This window comes from Microcaecilia unicolor, chromosome 7 (assembly GCF_901765095.1).
Source record: "Microcaecilia unicolor chromosome 7, aMicUni1.1, whole genome shotgun sequence".
NCBI classification, from domain to species: Eukaryota; Metazoa; Chordata; class Amphibia; order Gymnophiona; family Siphonopidae; genus Microcaecilia; species Microcaecilia unicolor.
The window spans coordinates 2,999,649-3,016,505 of record NC_044037.1 but is presented as its reverse complement, the minus strand read 5'-3'; the positions used below and the strand labels follow the sequence as shown (position 1 = coordinate 3,016,505).

At 46.3% G+C, this 16,857-nt stretch overlaps 1 protein-coding gene across 7 annotated transcripts in view; it reads left to right on the top strand.

The window, feature by feature from the left end:
• Positions 1–16,857, top strand: part of DLG3 (discs large MAGUK scaffold protein 3) — a 409,804-nt gene that overhangs the window by 270,896 nt on the left and 122,051 nt on the right. For 6 of the 7 annotated variants that reach the window (XM_030208894.1, XM_030208893.1, XM_030208892.1 and 3 more), the window contains one exon: positions 11,531–11,645. In XM_030208894.1, coding sequence (XP_030064754.1) covers positions 11,531–11,645 — 115 coding nt within the window. Of the gene's footprint in view, positions 1–2,813; positions 2,824–11,530; positions 11,646–16,857 lie in introns of all 7 variants that reach the window. The other variant, XM_030208895.1, reaches the window with a different exon arrangement.

Sequence of the window (16,857 nt, the reverse complement as noted above, 5' to 3'; positions counted from 1 at the left end):
AACGTGAGGCCTATCTGTGGCCTACCGTGGATTCTTTAATCACTGCGGTGACTAAGAAAACGGCATTGCCGGTGGAAGGTGGCACGGCCCTAAAGGACGCCCAAGACAGAAGATTGGAGGCGGCCTTAAGGTCGTCCTTTGAGGCAGCTGCTTTAAGTTTGCAGGCCTCAGTTTGCGGCTCCTATGTGGCCAGGGCGTGCCGGTGTATGGTGCAGCGGGCTTCCCCCTCGGATCATTCCTTGAGGGCTGATTGGCCGGCCCTGGAATCGGGCTTAGCCTATTTGGCAGACTTGCTGTATGATGTCTGGAGAGCCTCAGCTAAAGGCATGGCTCAGACAGTCTCTGCGCGGCGGTGGCTTTGGCTGAAACATTGGTCTGCTGACCACGCCTCTAAATCCCGCCTGGCTAGATTGCCTTTTAAAGGCAAGCTGCTCTTTGGGGTCGAGCTGGACAAAATCGTGACCGATCTCGGCACGTCTAAGGGCAAGAAATTACCAGAGGTCAGGGCTCGGGTTAGTACTCGTCCCAATACCTCCAGAGGACGGTTGCAGGAAGCCCATCGGTACCGCCCGGGCAAGTCGGGTTCCTCTGCCCCCTCTTCCTTCAAGAGGAATTTCTCCCCCAAGCAGCATTCCTTTCGCAGAGACCGCCGTCCCGGAGGTGCTCCCTCCGGTCCTCCCCCAGGGTCTCGTACCCAATGACGGGGCCTTGGTCCACGCCCCAGTGCAGATTGGAGGACGGCTGTCCTCGTTTCTGGGTGAGTGGACCACTATATCTTCAGACGCGTGGGTGCTGGAAGTCATCAGAGACGGCTACAAGCTAGAGTTCTGCCAACCCTTAAGAGACGGGTTTGTACTCTCTCCCTGCAAGTCTCCGGTCAAGCTGTGGTAGTGCAGCAGACCTTGGACAACCTGATCCGCCTGGGTGCGGTCGTTCCGGTGCCAAAAAATCAGATTGGCAAGGGACGTTACTCCATTTACTTTGTGGTTCCAAAGAAAGGAGGTTCTGTCCGGCCTATCCTCGACCTCAAAGGGGTCAATCGGGCCTGGAAAGTGAGGCACTTTCGCATGGAGACTCTCCGCTCTGTTATAGCGGCAGTGAAGGCAGGAGAGTTCTTGGCTTCCTTGGACATCAAGGAAGCGTACCTGCATATTCCCATCTGGCCTCCTCTCCAACGCTTTCTGCGTTTTACAGTCCTGAGACGACACTTCCAGTTCAGAGCCCTCCCTTTCGGGTTGGCTACTGCTCCGCGGACCTTTTCCAAAGTAATGGGGGTCATAGCGGCCTTCCTGCTAAAGGAAGGAGTACAAGTCCATCCTTATCTGGACGACTGGTTGATCCGAGCCCCCTCTTATGCAGAGTGCGGAAAAGCTATGGACCGGGTAGTTGCTCTTTTGAGCTCCCTGGGATGGATCATCAACTGGAAGAAGAGCCAGCTGCGCCCGACTCAGTCCCTGGTGTATCTGGGAGTTCGATTCGACACCCAAGTGGGCAGAGTGTTCCTGCCAGACAATCGGATTGTCAAGCTTCAGGCTCAGGTGGACTAGTTCCTAGTAGCCTCTCCTATTCGGGCTTGGGACTACGTGCAGCTGTTGGGCCCTATGACGGCCACGATGGAAGTAGTGCCCTGGGCCAGGGCTCATATGAGACCACTACAGCTATCTCTGCTGCTGCGCTGGACTCCGATGTCGGAGGATTATGCTGTGCGCCTTCCCGTGGACCCAGCAGTGCGCAAGGCGCTGAGCTGGTGGACGCAGACAGACAAGTTGTCTGCAGGATTGCCTCTGGTGACCCCGGAGTGGATTGTCGTCACAACAGACGCCTCTTTGATGGGCTGGGGAGCCCACTGCTTGGGAAGGACAGCGCAGGGGCTCTAGTCTCCTGCAGAGGCAAGTGGTCTATCAACCTCCTGGAACTCAGAGCCATTCGGGTGGTGTTATTGGAGTTCATCCCGGTACTGGTGTTGAAGCCTGTACGGGTCCTGTCGGACAATGCCACGGCTGTGGCCTATATCAACCGCCAGGGAGGTACCAAGAGCGCCCCTCTAGCCAAGGAGGCTATGAGTCTTTGCCAGTGGGCGGAAGCGAACCTGGAGCAGCTTTCAGCGGCCCACATTGCCGGAGTCATGAATGCCAAGGCGGACTTTCTCAGTCGCCATACCTTGGAGCCCGGAGAGTGGCAACTATCTGCTCAGGCGTTCTTGGACATCACGAAGCGCTGGGGCCAGCCGAGCCTAGATCTGATGGCGTCATCGGCCAATGGCCAAGTGTCGCGCTTTTTCAGCAGAGGACGGGACCCTCGATCCCTGGGAGTAGATGCTCTTCTCCAACAGTGGCCGACACAAGAGCTCCTCTATGTGTTCCCGCCCTGGCCCATGTTGGGCAGGGTGCTAGACCGGGTGGCAAAGCATCCCGGCAGGGTAATCCTGGTGGGTCCGGATTGGCCCGGACGTCCCTGGTATGCGGACTTGTTCAGGCTCTCAGTCGACGATCCTCTGCGGCTGTCAGTGGAGCAGGGCCTGTTACATCAGGGTCCCGTGGTGATGGAGGATCCCTCTCCCTTTGGTCTTACGGCCTGGCTATTGAGCGGCAGCGTCTGAGGAAGAAGGGCTTCTCAGACAAGGTCATCGCCACTATGCTGAGAGCGAGGAAGCGCTCTACTTCTACTGCTTACGCCAGGGTTTGGCGTATCTTTGCAGCATGGTGTGAAGCAGGCTCACTTTCTCCCTTCACTGCTCCAATTTCTTCAGTGTTGGCGTTCCTGCAAGAAGGTCTGGAGAAAGGCCTGTCGCTCAGTTCCCTTAAAGTCCAGGTAGCGGCTCTGGCTTGCTTCAGGGGCCGCCTGAAGGGTGCTTCCCTGGCTTCGCAGCCAGATGTGGTGCGCTTTCTCAAGGGAGTTAATCACCTGCGCCCTCCTCTGCACTCAGTGGTGCCTGCGTGGAATCTCAACCTGGTGCTAAGAGCATTGCAGAAGCCGCCTTTGGAACCCTTGTCGAGGGCATCTCTGAAAGACCTGACGTTGAAAGCAGTCTTTTTGGTGGCTATCTCTTCAGCCAGAAGAGTTTCCGAGCTCCAGGCGCTCTCATGTCGAGAGCCTTTTCTGCAGTTCACTGAGGCAGGAGTGACTATTCGCACAGTGCCTTCCTTCCTGCCCAAGATTGGTTCTCGCTTCCATGTGAATCAGCAGCTCTGTCTCCCTTCCTTTCGTAGGGAGGACTACCCAGAGGAGTACTCCGCTCTTGAATATCTGGATGTGAGACGAGTCATCATCAGATACTTGGAAGTGACCAATGATTTCCGGAAATCGGATCATCTGTTTGTCCTGTTTGCAGGTCCTCGTAAGGGTCTGCAGGCTGCTAAGCCTACAGTGGCAAGATGGGTCAAGGAAGCCATTGCAGCGGCTTATGTGGCCGCGGGGAAGGTGCCGCCTATCCAGCTGAAGGCTCACTCCACGAGAGCTCAGGCGGCCTCGATGGCAGAGGCCGGATCCGTCTCCTTGGAAGAGATATGCAAGGCGGCAACGTGGGCTTCGGCTCATACATTCTCCAAGCATTACCGTTTGACTGTGGCTGCACGGGCGGAGGCCCGGTTTGGAGCTTCAGTGTTGAGGTCAGGGATTTCTATGTCCCGCCCTGGGTGAGTACTGCTTCGGTACATCCCACCAGTCTATGGATTGATCAGCTTGATGATATGGAAGGTAAAATTATGTATAATCATACCTGATAATTTTCTTTCCATTAATCATAGCTGATCAATCCATAGCCCCTCCAGATATCTGTACTGTTTATATTCTGGTTGAATTTTAGGTTCAAGTTTAGCCTTCAGTTACTTCAGGAGGACTTCGTGTTCAAGTTCTTCTTTCACTTGGATTCTTCAAGAGTTGAGACGAGTTTGTGTTACAGTGAGCTGCTGCATTCCTCTCCCCCCCGTTTTACGGGGCTGGATTGAGACATAAATTCTGCCGGCACTCCCTCCCGCTTCGTGCGGCTGTAGGGCAGCTTTGTACCCCTCCCGCTTCGGCGGTGTTAGGGTCAGTCAGCTCCTCCCGCGGTTGCGGTTGCAGGATAAGCCAGATCCCCCCGCATCGGCGGGTGTGGTGTCCCTCCCCCGCTCCGCGGGGATGAGCTGGACGGATTCCCCTCCCCCACTTGTGTGGGGATGAGCTGGGTTAATTCCCCTCCCCCGTTTCGGCGGTGGTGAGCTGGGCAGAGTGTCCCTTCGTGGGTGTAATTCTCTAAGTGCTGAGTCCTGCGGATGGAGCTTTGATATCGACATACTGAGGAGTTTCCGGCAGCACATGACCACATATAGGGAGGCAAAAGTTTGCTCTCTATCTCCACCTGCTGGTAGATGGACACAACCCACCAGTCTATGGATTGATCAGCTATGATTAATGGAAAGAAAATTATCAGGTATGATTATACATAATTTTACCTTCTGATATTGTATCATGTTACTCCTATTACTGAGATTCATTTTGCCATCTCCATTTACCTGATTGATTGCATTTATGGCTACATTTAGTCATTTTATTATTGCTATGCTGTTAACAAAATTGTGACTTTAAGCTGAACCTTCTGTACACTGCCTTAGATGAATGTCTTCATAAAGGGAATGGAACTTAATATACCTTTCCTGTGGTTACAATCAAAGCAGTCTACATATTATGTACAGGTATTTATTTTGTACCTGGGGCAATGGAGGGTTAACTGACCTGCCCAGATCACAAGGAGCTACAGTGGGAATTGAGCCCAGTTCCCCAGGATCAAAGTCCACTGAACTAACCACTGGGCTACCCCTCTACTCCAGTTAATAATTCCAATTACAAAAAATTTGATATTACATGGGTTGGATCCCGAGTATTTGGTGTCTATATTGTGCTTTTATGTACTAGGTACAGCAGGGGATGGGGAAGGATTTTGCATGTGGTGCCAGGCACAGGTGGACATCAAAATGAGAGATGACGTTTAATGTGAGCAAATGCAAAGTGATGCATGTGGGGAAAAAGGAACCCAAACTATAGTTACATGATACAAGGTTCCTCATTAGGAGTCACTGACCAGGAAAGGGATCTAGGTGTCATCGTTGATGATACGTAGAAACCCTCTGCTCAGTGTGCGGCAGCTTCTAAGAAAGGAAATAGAATATTAGGAAAGGAATGGAAGACAAAAATGAGGATGTTGTAATGCCTTTGTATCGCTCCATGATGTGACCGCACCTCGAATACTGCATGCAATTCTTGTCACGGCATCTCAAAAAAGATATAGTGGAATTAGAAAAGATACATAGAAGGGCAACGAAAATGATAAATGGGATGGGACGACTTCCCTATGAGGAAAGGATAAAGCGGCTAGAGCTCTTCAACTTGGTGAAAAGACGGCTGAGGGGAGATATGAGAGAGGTCTATAAAATAATGAGTGGAGTGTAACACGTACATGTGAACTGCTTTTTTACTCTTTCCAAAAATACTAGGGGGCACACAATGAAACTACAGAATAGTTATTTCTTCACTCAACATGTGATTAAACTCTGGAATTCTTTGCCAGAGAATGTAGTAAAAACAGTTTGCAGGGTTTTAAAAAGGTTTGGCTAGCTTCCTAAAAGAAAAGTCCATAAACCATTATTAAAATGGATTTGGGGAAAATCCACTGCTTATTTCTAGGATAAGCAGCATAAAATATATTAAACTGTTTCGGGATCTTGCCAGGTACTTGTAACCTGGATTGGCCGCTATTGGAAACAGGATGCTGGGCTTGATGGACCTTCGGTCTGTCTCAGTATGGCAACACTATGTTCTTATGAGAAAAGTATATCACTAGTCTAAAGCATTCTCTATTCAACTGCCTTTTGCTATAGAATGTACTCCCTACTTGTTTACAGTTGGAGCACGATTGGAGGGTCTGCAGAAAAGGACCAAAGACTTGTCTGTTATATAAGGCTTATTTGAAGAAAGGGAAGGATGATTAATTTAGTGTAATTTAATTTGAGGATTTATATTCTATCTTATCCATAAAGTACCAGGTAGATTACAATAGTGGTAATCTTCATCAAGATAACATTACATATCCTTTTCAGACTACAAGTAGCAATTTCTGTTTTACTTTAATTATAAGAAGTCTAAGTACATTCTCATAAATAAACCAGATTCCCTATCCAGGCTTCAACATATTACAGTCTAATATATTAAAATGATTACTCAAAACACAGTTGTTTAATTTTCAACAGACTTTTTATGAAAATTGCTGTTTTATTTCTAATAGTTAAGAATTCCATAAATGATGGCTTTCACCCCCAATAGTTTTATAGGTGACGGCAGAAAAAGACCTGTACGGTCCATCCAGTGCCCAACAGGATAAACTCATATGCACTACTTTTATATGTATACCTGACCTTCATTTGTATGTACCATTTTCAGGGCACTGACCGTAGAAGTCTGCCCAGTACTAGCCCCGCCTCCCAACCACCAGTGCTACCACTCAATCTCTGCTAAGCTTCTGAGGATCCATTCCTTCTGAACAGAATTCCTTTAGGTTTATCCCAGGCATTTTTGAATTCTGTTACTGTTTTCATCTCCACCACCTCCCGCAGAAGGGCATTCCAAGTATCCACCACTCTCTCCGTGAAAAAATACTTCCTGACATTTTTCTTGAGTCTGTCCCACTTCAACCTCATTTCGTGTCCTCTAGTTCTACCGCCTTCCCGTCTCCAGAACAGGTTCGTTTGCAGATTAATATGTTTCAAATATTTGAACGTCTGTGACCGAAGGTCCTTCAAGCCCAGGATCCTGTTTCCAACAGTGGCCAATTCACGTCACAGAACCTAGCAAGATCCCAGAACAGCAAAACAGATTTTATGCTGCTTATCCTACAAATACACAGTGGATTTTCCCAAGTCCATCTTAATAATGGCTTATGGACTTTTCTTTTAGGAAATTAGACAAACCTTTTTTTTAAACCCTGCTAAGCTAACTGCTCTCTACCACATTCTCTGGTAACGAATTCTAGAGTTTATTACATGTTAAGTGAAGAAGTAATTTCTTTGTCTCAAATAAATGAATTTCCTCTAAGGAAGGGACGTTGTCTAGTAACCACTTGAGACTGCAAGTTCAGAATGTATAAAAATAAATTAACCCCCCCCCCCCATATTTCTATGGGCCCTGCTGCAGATAACTCGAGCTAAGCTTTAGTAAACAACCCCCTAAGTCAGATATGATGGAGCCAGTTCATTTAAAATTTTGAAAAACCATGAGCATCAGATTGGGCTGAAGGGGACGCTTTTATATTCTCATTCTGTTTTTACTGTATTATCCTATATAATAATTTGTACCGTCAACGTTCTACGGCTGGCTGGCTGTCTGGGTTCATAACATCCTGACGTCAGCAAGCCTGCAGCATTCCATTCACTCTCACTGTCCCGCCCTCATATAAAGACGAAATGACGTCAGAGGGCGGAACAGTGAGAGGGAAGGGAATGCTGGAGGCGAGCTGACGTCAAGATGTTACGAATGCAAGCAAGTGAAGACAACTGAATGCTGGAGGGGAGGAGGAGGACAGAATCGCGGGACATCAAGGGGAGGGAAGGGCAGAGGAGAATCGATGGACTTGGATGGGAGGGCAGGGAGGAGGAGAATCGATGGACACGGATGGGATGTGAGGAGACAATCGCGGGATACGGATGGAGAGCAGGGGGGCGTCGAGAGAGTCGGCACCGGAGAAGCATCGGCGCCGAGAGGATTGGCTCCCCCTTGATACAGGAGGTTCCGATGTGTTGGTCTCCTAGCAGCCAGGCACCTGCTCCTGAGCCTCCACAGATTCTGACACCGCCTGTTCCACCGACCCCGCAGCCTTCTCCGATGGCGGCTCTCAATGAGCGCATTCGGGCCTTGTTTCCAGAACTTTTGGAGTGGCTGCTACGTCAGTCAGCTTTGGTGTAGGGGGTGCTTGCGCCTTCTGTACCATCTGCTGCAGCTGTCTCAGGCTCTTCTCCTGTGGTGAGGTCTTCGACTGCAGTGCTGCCTGTGGCATCGGCATCAGCTGCCACCCAGGTTGACTCCCCTTCGACGTTGGTGGAGGGAGCTTCAAGGCAGTCGGAAAGGGCATCGACCTCTTGACATAGCCATAGAGGACATCGTTCCTCGGCGTCGAGACAGGTCCAGTGTCGAAGCACCTTAACTCAGGTTTTATCTGACACTGAGCAGGAGCGTTCGTGGGAGTCAGATGATGATCCCAGGTACTTCTGTCTTCTGATGAGTCCTTTGGGATTCCCTCTGATCCTTCCCCTCCGCTAGAAAGGAGACTGTCTCCACCAGAGAGTCTGTCCTTTTCCTCTTTTGTCTAAGAAATGGCTACGGCTATTCCCTTCCCTGTGGAGGTTGAGGATGAGCCTAGGACTGAGATGCTCGAGGTCTTGGATTATTCTTCTCCACCTAAAGAGGCTGTGACAGTTCCTCTGCATAAGGTACTGAAGGAAGTCCTTATGCGAAACTGGTCAGCCCCTCTGTCTGGCCTCATGGTCCCAAAAAAAGCTGAATCCCAGTATTGGATCCACAGTGAACCTGGGTTGATGAGGCCTCAGTTACCCCACAATTCCCATGGTGGTGGACTCCGCCCTCAAGAGAGCCAGGAGTATTAGAGACTATGCTTCGGCGCCCCCAGGCAGAGAAGCTAAAACTCTTGACTCTTATGGGAGGAAGACGTATCAGGCCGCTATGCTTGCTGCCAAGAGCTTCCCAGTGGTACCAAGCTGCGGAGAGTCTAGACGATGTAATCCAACTGTTCACTGACTTTCGGAATTCTCTACAGTGGTGGACGATTCGATCCAATTTGACCTTGGGACGTCCATTCCAAATTCCTCAGCCACAGAAAGTGCTGACGACGGATGTATCCCTCCTGGGGTGGGGAGCTCATGTAGATGGGCTTCACAATCAAGGAGCTGATCCTTTCAGAAAAAAGGTCTTCAGATCAATCTCCTGGAATTTTGAGCAATCTGGAATGCTGAAAAGGCTTTCAGAGATTGGCTGTCCAACCAAATCATATTGATTCAGACAGACAGTCAGGTTGCCAAATATTACACCAACAAGTAGGGGGGCTCCGGATCGCGCCCTCTGTGTCAGGAAGCCATCTAGATGTGGCTTTGGGCACGCCGTCATGGCATGTTTTCTCCAAGCCACTTATCTAGCAGGCGTAAACAACAGTCTGGCTGACAGGTTGAGCAGGATAATGCAACCTCACGAGTGGTCACTGAACATGGGCGTTGTTCGTAAGATCTTCTGAGCGTGGGGCTCCCCCTCGGTGGATCTTTTTGCCACTCAGATCAATCACAAGGTCCCTCGGTTCTATTCCAGGCTTCAGGCTCACGACAGACTAGCGTTGGATGCCTTTCTCCTACTTTGGGGAACAGGTCTTCTGTATGCGTATCCTCCCATACCTGTTGTAGGGAAGACTTTGCTGAAACTTAAGCAAGACCGCGGAACCATGATTCTGATTGCTCTCTTCTGGCCGTGTCAGATTTGGTTCCCTCTTCATCTGGAGTTGTCCTCCGAGGAACCGTGGAGATTGGAGTGTTTTCCAACCCTCATCACTCAGAATAAAGGGGCGCTTCTGCATCCCAACCTCCAGTCTCTGGCTCTCAAGGCCTGGATGTTGAGAGCTTAGAATTCACCTCCTTGGGTCTTTCAGAGGGTGTCTCCCGAGTCTTGCTTCTAGGAAAGATTCCACAAAGAGGTGTTACTCTTTCAAATGGAGGAGGTTTGCCGTCTGGTGTGACGGCAAGGCCCTAGATCCTCTTTCTTGTCCTACACAGACTCTGCTTGAATACCTTCTGCACTTGTCGGAGTCTCAAAACCAACTCCGTAAGAGTTCACCTTAGTGTGATTAGTGCTTATCATCACCATGTAGAGGGTAAGCCTATCTCTGGACAGCCTTTAGTTGTTTGCTTCATGAGAGGTTTGCTTTTGTCAAACCCCCCTGTCAAACCTCCACCAGTGTCATGGGATCTCAACGTTGTTCTCACCCAGCTGATGAAAGCTCCTTTTGAGCCACTGAATTCCTGCTGAAGTATTTGACCTGGAAGGTCATTTTCTTGGTGGCTGTTACTTCAGTTCTTAGGGTCAGTGAGCTTCAGGCCCTGGTGGTTCATGCACCTTATATTAAGTTTCATCACAACAGAGCAGTTTGCATACCTTGGACTGCAAGGGAATATTGGCCTTTTACGTGGAGCGGACAAAGCCCTTCAGACAGTCCGCCCAGTTGTTTGTTTCTTTCAATCCCAACAGGAGGGAAGTCGCCATTGGAAAACGCACCATCTCCAATTTGCTAGCAGATTGCATTTCCTTCACTTATGCCCAAGCTGGGCTGTCTTTAGAGGGCCATGTCACGGCTCATAATGTTAGAGCCATGGCTGCGTCAGTGGCTCACTTAAAGTCAGCCTCCATTGAGGATTTGCAAGGCCGCAACGTGGTCGTCAGTCCGCACATTCACATTTCACTACTGCCTTCAGCAGGATACCCGACGTGACAGTCTGTTTGGGCAGTCAGTGTTGCAGAATCTGTTTGGGGTTTAGTATCCAACTCCACCCCCCTAGACCCATTTTTGTTCTGTTCCAGGCTGCACTCTGTTAGTTGTTTATGGTTTCAGGTCAATCTCAGTTATGTCCTCGCTGTTGCGAGGCCCAGTTGACCAATGTTCATTGTTTTGAGTGAGCCTGGTTGCTAGGGATACTCCACATGTGAGAACAAGCAGCCTTCTTGTCCTTGGAGAAAGCGAAGATATTTATCTGTAGCAGGTATTCTCCGAGGACAGCAGGCTGATTGTTTTCACAAACCCACCCTCCCCCCCTTTGGAGTTGTTGTTGTTTCTTGCTTGTTTTTATGCTTTTTGATTAAACTGAGCTAGCACGCTCGCGCAGCGGGCGGGAAGTCGTCCACGCATGTGTGGTGCACGCGATTCGTGTGCCAGAACTCTGGCAAAACCTTTTGTTTATTTTGCTTGCAAATTTTTCCGATTCCTGGGCTGCCGTGGACGTCGACCCGCATGTGAGAACAATCAGCCTGCTGTTCTCAGAGAATACCTGCTACAGGCAAGTATCTTTGCTCTTTCTGCGAACTAGTGATAAAGTTAGTAAACTTTGAGTACCTGAAACGAAATCATAGATAACAGCATTTACATTTAACAGGTACTCAATATTGAATGAATATGATCATTTCATGAAAATCCACCTTTTACTGGAGGTAAAGGTATAGAGTGAGGTTTTGAGAATGTTACTCTAGAAAACAAAACTTTCATAATGATTTCCATCAATTTTTTTAAAGAATTCTGCAGGAATACCAATGTTTGCATCCTCTGAGGTCACAGATCTGTAGCAAAAGTTGTGTGTATGGTTGCCCCTATAATCCCATCTTAGCCTACTTTGTGGTAATGGAAGTTAGAATATATATGGAATTGGGTCAGCATGAAGACCTTTCGAGATTTTTTTGGGAAACTGAGATATTTATTCTTTCGTACTCTTATATAACTTTTCATCTCTATCCCTAGAATACAGCCGCTTTGAATCCAAGATCCATGACCTGAGAGAACAAATGATGAACAGTAGCATGAGTTCAGGGTCCGGATCCCTTCGAACAAGCGAAAAGAGGTCTCTGTTTGTCAGGTAAGATTTATCTAGCAAAAAGACAAAACCTTTTCCATTCCCATCTCCCCTCAAACTCAAATAAGGAGGTGGAATGTGTTGCTTCTCCTAGTTTAAGTTATAGTATGTGTTTAAACCGAAGGATTGACCTTGGTCCTGTTACTCAGTAATCACCTGTTCCCTACACTATCTTGTATTCTGAATTGATCTTCAGGATGAATCAGCCATGCAAGTGGATGATGTCATGTGATTGCATTGAGACAGAACTGCTATCTGAGCTCAGAAAAACCAAGACCAGTTTTTCAAACATGTGCAGGAGTTTTGTGTAGTTCTCCTATGACACCTGGGCTTTTCTTGCCTTTTTTTGCATGAGGTACATCAGCTTCTTGTCCTCTTTTTGACCAAACATGTTTGAGAGCTTTCTTGCCATATCCACTGCAGTATTCAGATTTTTCTTTCTGCTGCAAACTTCTTTTTTTTTTTTTTTTGGGGGGGGGGGGGGGGGTGCTCTCAAAGAGAGAGGAAGGAAAGCAAGAATCCTTTAAACTAAAACTTTCTTTTTCAGTTCTATACCTGCTTGTGCCTTTTTTTTTTTTATAGTTTATCGCATAATTGAATTCAATTTTGTCCAGTGGCTTTCAAAGATGCCTTTCCTTTTCATCCATCAGACCAGTCCAGAACATCTATGTTATACCCCTCAGCCAGCAGATGGAGACAGACAAAAAAAAAAAAGCAAACCCAAAGCTATGATCTCTGACCTGTTAGAAGGCACCTTTTAGCTGTGAACCGTCCAGTATTCTCTGTCTCCAAGCAGATGGTGGTAGCATACCTGTGTAGCTCTGCTCTGGTCTGGTGATGCAGCTCCTGGGTCTAGTTGGAATACTGGTCATCCAGTTGACCTTTTATTGGAAGGAATTTTCAGAGTTTTATTTTAGGGCTGCATTTTGATTTAAAATTTTAATCATGATTAATTGTGCTATTAAAGGTATGTTATTTATTTTCCCACTGCAACTCTTTGTAACTCTGGGCAGTGGAAGGTTAAGGGGGTCTTTTACTAAAGGTTAGCTCGAGTTATCTGCAGCAGGTCCCAATCTTATTCCTATGGGCCCTGCTACAGATAAAGCGAGCTAATCTTTAGTAAAAGACCCTCTAAGTGACCCTCATGTGTGGGATAAACATAAAGGAATCCTGTTCGGAAGGAAGGGATCCTCAGGAGCTTAGCGGAGATTGGATGGCAGAGGTGGGGCTGGTAGTAGGTGTTTTTAATTGACCTCTTTTAGACTCCTTCTGGACTTTTCCAAATGGGGAGGGGAACCTCTTAAGTTCATCCAGAAGATTCTTTATAGTTTCCCTCCAATCCCAGGGTGGTTGGTTCTGGGGAGGCATCAGAAGGCGTAATTCAAAACTGATCCCCATGACCTCTGCTTTCTGCCTTTCTGGATCTAGGTGTATTCTGGGCCATTTATGTTCCCACATATAGTCTATTTGAATCTATCAGTATTTTGTGCACAAAATGAGTGTCTGGTGTGGGTTCAGTTTAGTTTGTAAAATAAGTAACAGGCAAATGAATACTTGAAAATTAAGACAGAGATAGGTTTCAGATAGAAGGTATTTATTCTTACCAAAGTTTCAAAGAAATACAGACATCGGACAGATTCTGGGTTCAATGGCACAGCGCTCTGCCGTCTGAGATGCGTTGGGGACGACTCCGAAATTGAGCCAAAATCTCTCCTCTTTTATACTCTTTTCTCTCTATAGAAGTCTATGGCAGCACCTATTTTGGGACCTATTTTTTTCAAATATTTCTCAATTTCTGCGGTTAAACTGTCGCATCTTGCCATCTGTGCAGTTTGTACCCAGCTCTTCCGTTCCATCAATTTCACAAGGTTGCAACATTTTCCGGTAATATCAACATGTTTTTTGGAACAAACTGTTTTTGCGGTTACTAACATTTTTTTCTGTTGAGATACCAGTTTCACATAATGTTTTTGCAACACCTCTCATCACATCTTCTGATCTCTGTATCATTTTATACATTAATATAAACAATTGACTCCATTTTGAAAGCCACATTTTTTTTCCATTTTATCCATCATTCTTTCATTTCAGGTGCTATATATTATTTGAATATTGTACCTATACCTGTTTGTGTCAAGACTCATTGTTCAGACCTGCTTTCTGCAGATTATCTAATATTATTTCATTCGTTAGTTATTTGGCCTAGTCAGTTCTTTTCAGATGTTTTAGGCTCTGTGGCTTTGTCCATCACAATTCCAGTGGCAGATCTAAAACCAGGCCATATATTAACATTCCCCTCTTCACCCTATCCCATAGGGTGACACCAGGGTAAATATACCATGGTACCATCCATTCCAGAAGGTATCCAACAAGGCCATAAAATTTTCTGAGTCCTAGTGCAAACTGGTACAGTCTGAGTTATTTAGTTTCTGATTATCATTCTGGCACCACTTCAATTATTTCGATCATTTCTACTTATCAATATCTATGGTTATACAAAAACTTATAGTTACTATACTTCTACCCTTTAATATGCAAATTCTATCTTATTCTTACCTATTTAATCATTAATTCTTTGGTTATATACTGATTATATCTTATCTTATAAAGCTTTATATGGTTAACTTGTATCCCTGTGTGTGCTATTACCTGATCATACAGATGCAGACATCTCTCTAGTGTCTCTAGCAGTTGCATAGCGATTGGTCCTTCTCAGAGGGAGATAGTCCAATGTGTCATCCCCTGTGGTGTTGGGAAGGAGATTTTCGTACAGGGCATATTGTCCTGCTGTTGTCTTTTTCGTGATTGCGGTTTCAATTAAGCGTTCTACTAAGCCTCTAGCACAAGGGATTATGCAACACCCTACTAATACAAAAATTGCTACCACTATGATTATCGTTGTGGCTGCTGAAATGATAAATGTCTTCCATTTACCAAAAGCTTTATCCATCCAACCAGTCCAGGATGTATCAACACCAGAGTTCTCTGCCAATTCTTGTGACAGTGAGGTCAAGCCTTCCAAAGCTCTGGTGATTGATCCATCTGGAGCAGTATTGTTGGGGATAAAGGTGCAACACTGTGTACCTATTTTATGGCACACTCCGCCCTCTGCTGCCAGAAGTTGGTCAAGTACTAATCTGTTTTCCAACGTCATCCGGCTAGTGGCGTCTAATTGCGCTGCAATTCCTTGAACTGCATCCCTGGTATAATTGACAAATCTCTGCTGGTTGTAATATATATAGTTTATCCAGTCTACATTTTTATTTATCGTCGCCCACCAAAAGAAGGCAGATTCGAATCCTGCAGCTATTTGGTTTCTGGCTTTGAACTCATCAGGAACCCCTCTTGGAACTCCAATAGCATCTATATAGACCCGATCATCAAAAGATCCAGGCATTGCATTTCTCTTCACTCGTGAGGAAGAGCTGCTATGAGGAGGGAGCAAGGATGCTATAATGATTGGAATTACCAATTTGACTAAGGCACATCTGCCTTTCCAACGTATGTGAAGTGTATGGTGGATAGTATGGGCTCCACAGTACCACCATATGTCTGCTCTAGCTTGTGAAAAGTTTGTGAGATTTAGATTTCGCAGACTCTCTTTTCCTAAGGTTGTGTTGCAATTAGTCAAATTTCCTAAAAACCGTGTATTTTTCCCCTCATATCGTTCTATACATGTATGATATCTGGTAGCAGGATCTGGAATCCTGAATGCAGGTGGGACCCTCAGCCGAGGGGGTAAGTAGGGGTGGTGCTTGTCAAGATGCTGACAAGACTGATTGACTTTGTCTTTTACCTGCAATAATTCTAACATACACCAAAAACCATCTGGATCATTGTAGAGATCTAAAGGGAAAGGAACTACAGTTGGTTCTGCTCTTGCATGGGCACAAAAATAACAATTAGAGACATTCAAACTCTTTGTAGTATAATGCGCCCATTCGAGCCATAGGTTTGTTTCTCCAAATCCTGTTTCTAATGCTATCAAATCTTTAGAATTATTAATTGGCACAATCTGGTAAGGAATCTTTACTTCTGGGATTTTTGTCGGTATCAAGGGATTATTTTCTGGTTGGGCTGGAGGTGGAATAATTTTGAATTTTCCAATGGGATCTCTTCCTGTAGCATCAATTCCCAAGGAATAAGTTCTGTATGTAACAGCCGTTACTCCTTTGAAAGTGATAGCCACTTGATTACATTTGGTCATTGGACAAAGGCCGGTCCATCGCAATTTCATGATGGAAATGCTCTTTTTGAGATCTGGAATCTCATTACCTGAGTCGGGAACCCATGAACCTGTGTACCACCATACTTGTGCCCAACTTCCGCAATTGGAGAAGGGACACAGGTATACCTCAAAAGCTGACAAATATTGCTGTACCGGATGTTCCCCACACATTGTGTAAGCACACACATCAAGGGTTATTGTGGTTGTGTCCTTGGTAGTGGGTAATGTTATTTCATAGGTGGTAATAAATTGTTGTAGGAAACTTTCCAGATTCTGTGTTCCTTGTATCGTGGGCATGGTAAGCATACACAACAGGAGGACTAAGGACTTCATGTTGGTAGTTTTCATGGTTAAATGTAAGGTCTGGACTGTACCAAAGGTAATTGGCGGTTAATGAAAATGAGTAACACAATAAATCCTAGGGTCTTAAGCAAAACTGTAATTGCTATAATTATTCTTAGGTATACCAAAGCTTGATATATCATTAGGATGAATTTGGGTTGGGTTGGTAAAATCTAATAACTGGGTAGGGTGGGTAAATTCTAACAGCTCCTCTTTCAGGAGTGTCGGGGATAACAAAAAGACTGTATACTTCCAAAGGTCCCAATCCAACCTCTCTAATGAACACAAAGGGTATCCAATCAGTGCCCAGTACGGCGTATGTGATAATCCAAAAATCTACAACGTCACCAGTTGCTGGCCTTATTAGGAGGTCGTCGGTTTGTTCTATTTGTAACCCTAAAGTTCCTCCAAACAGTATCACAGTGTCTGTAACCGTTCGGCTAGGACCTAGTGTCCAATTCTCAAACAAAGGTTCACACAATGTCAGATATCGGGTGAAGGGGTCCCAATTGGGATCGTCTTCTGGAGCTGGGTCCCAATGAGGATGTATTAACTCTCTTAAATCAAAAAGGTACTCTGGGGGTTCAGGGATTAAGTGTACACCTATACTAAAAGGCGATGGTGGGGGAGAATCAGGTGGAGAGG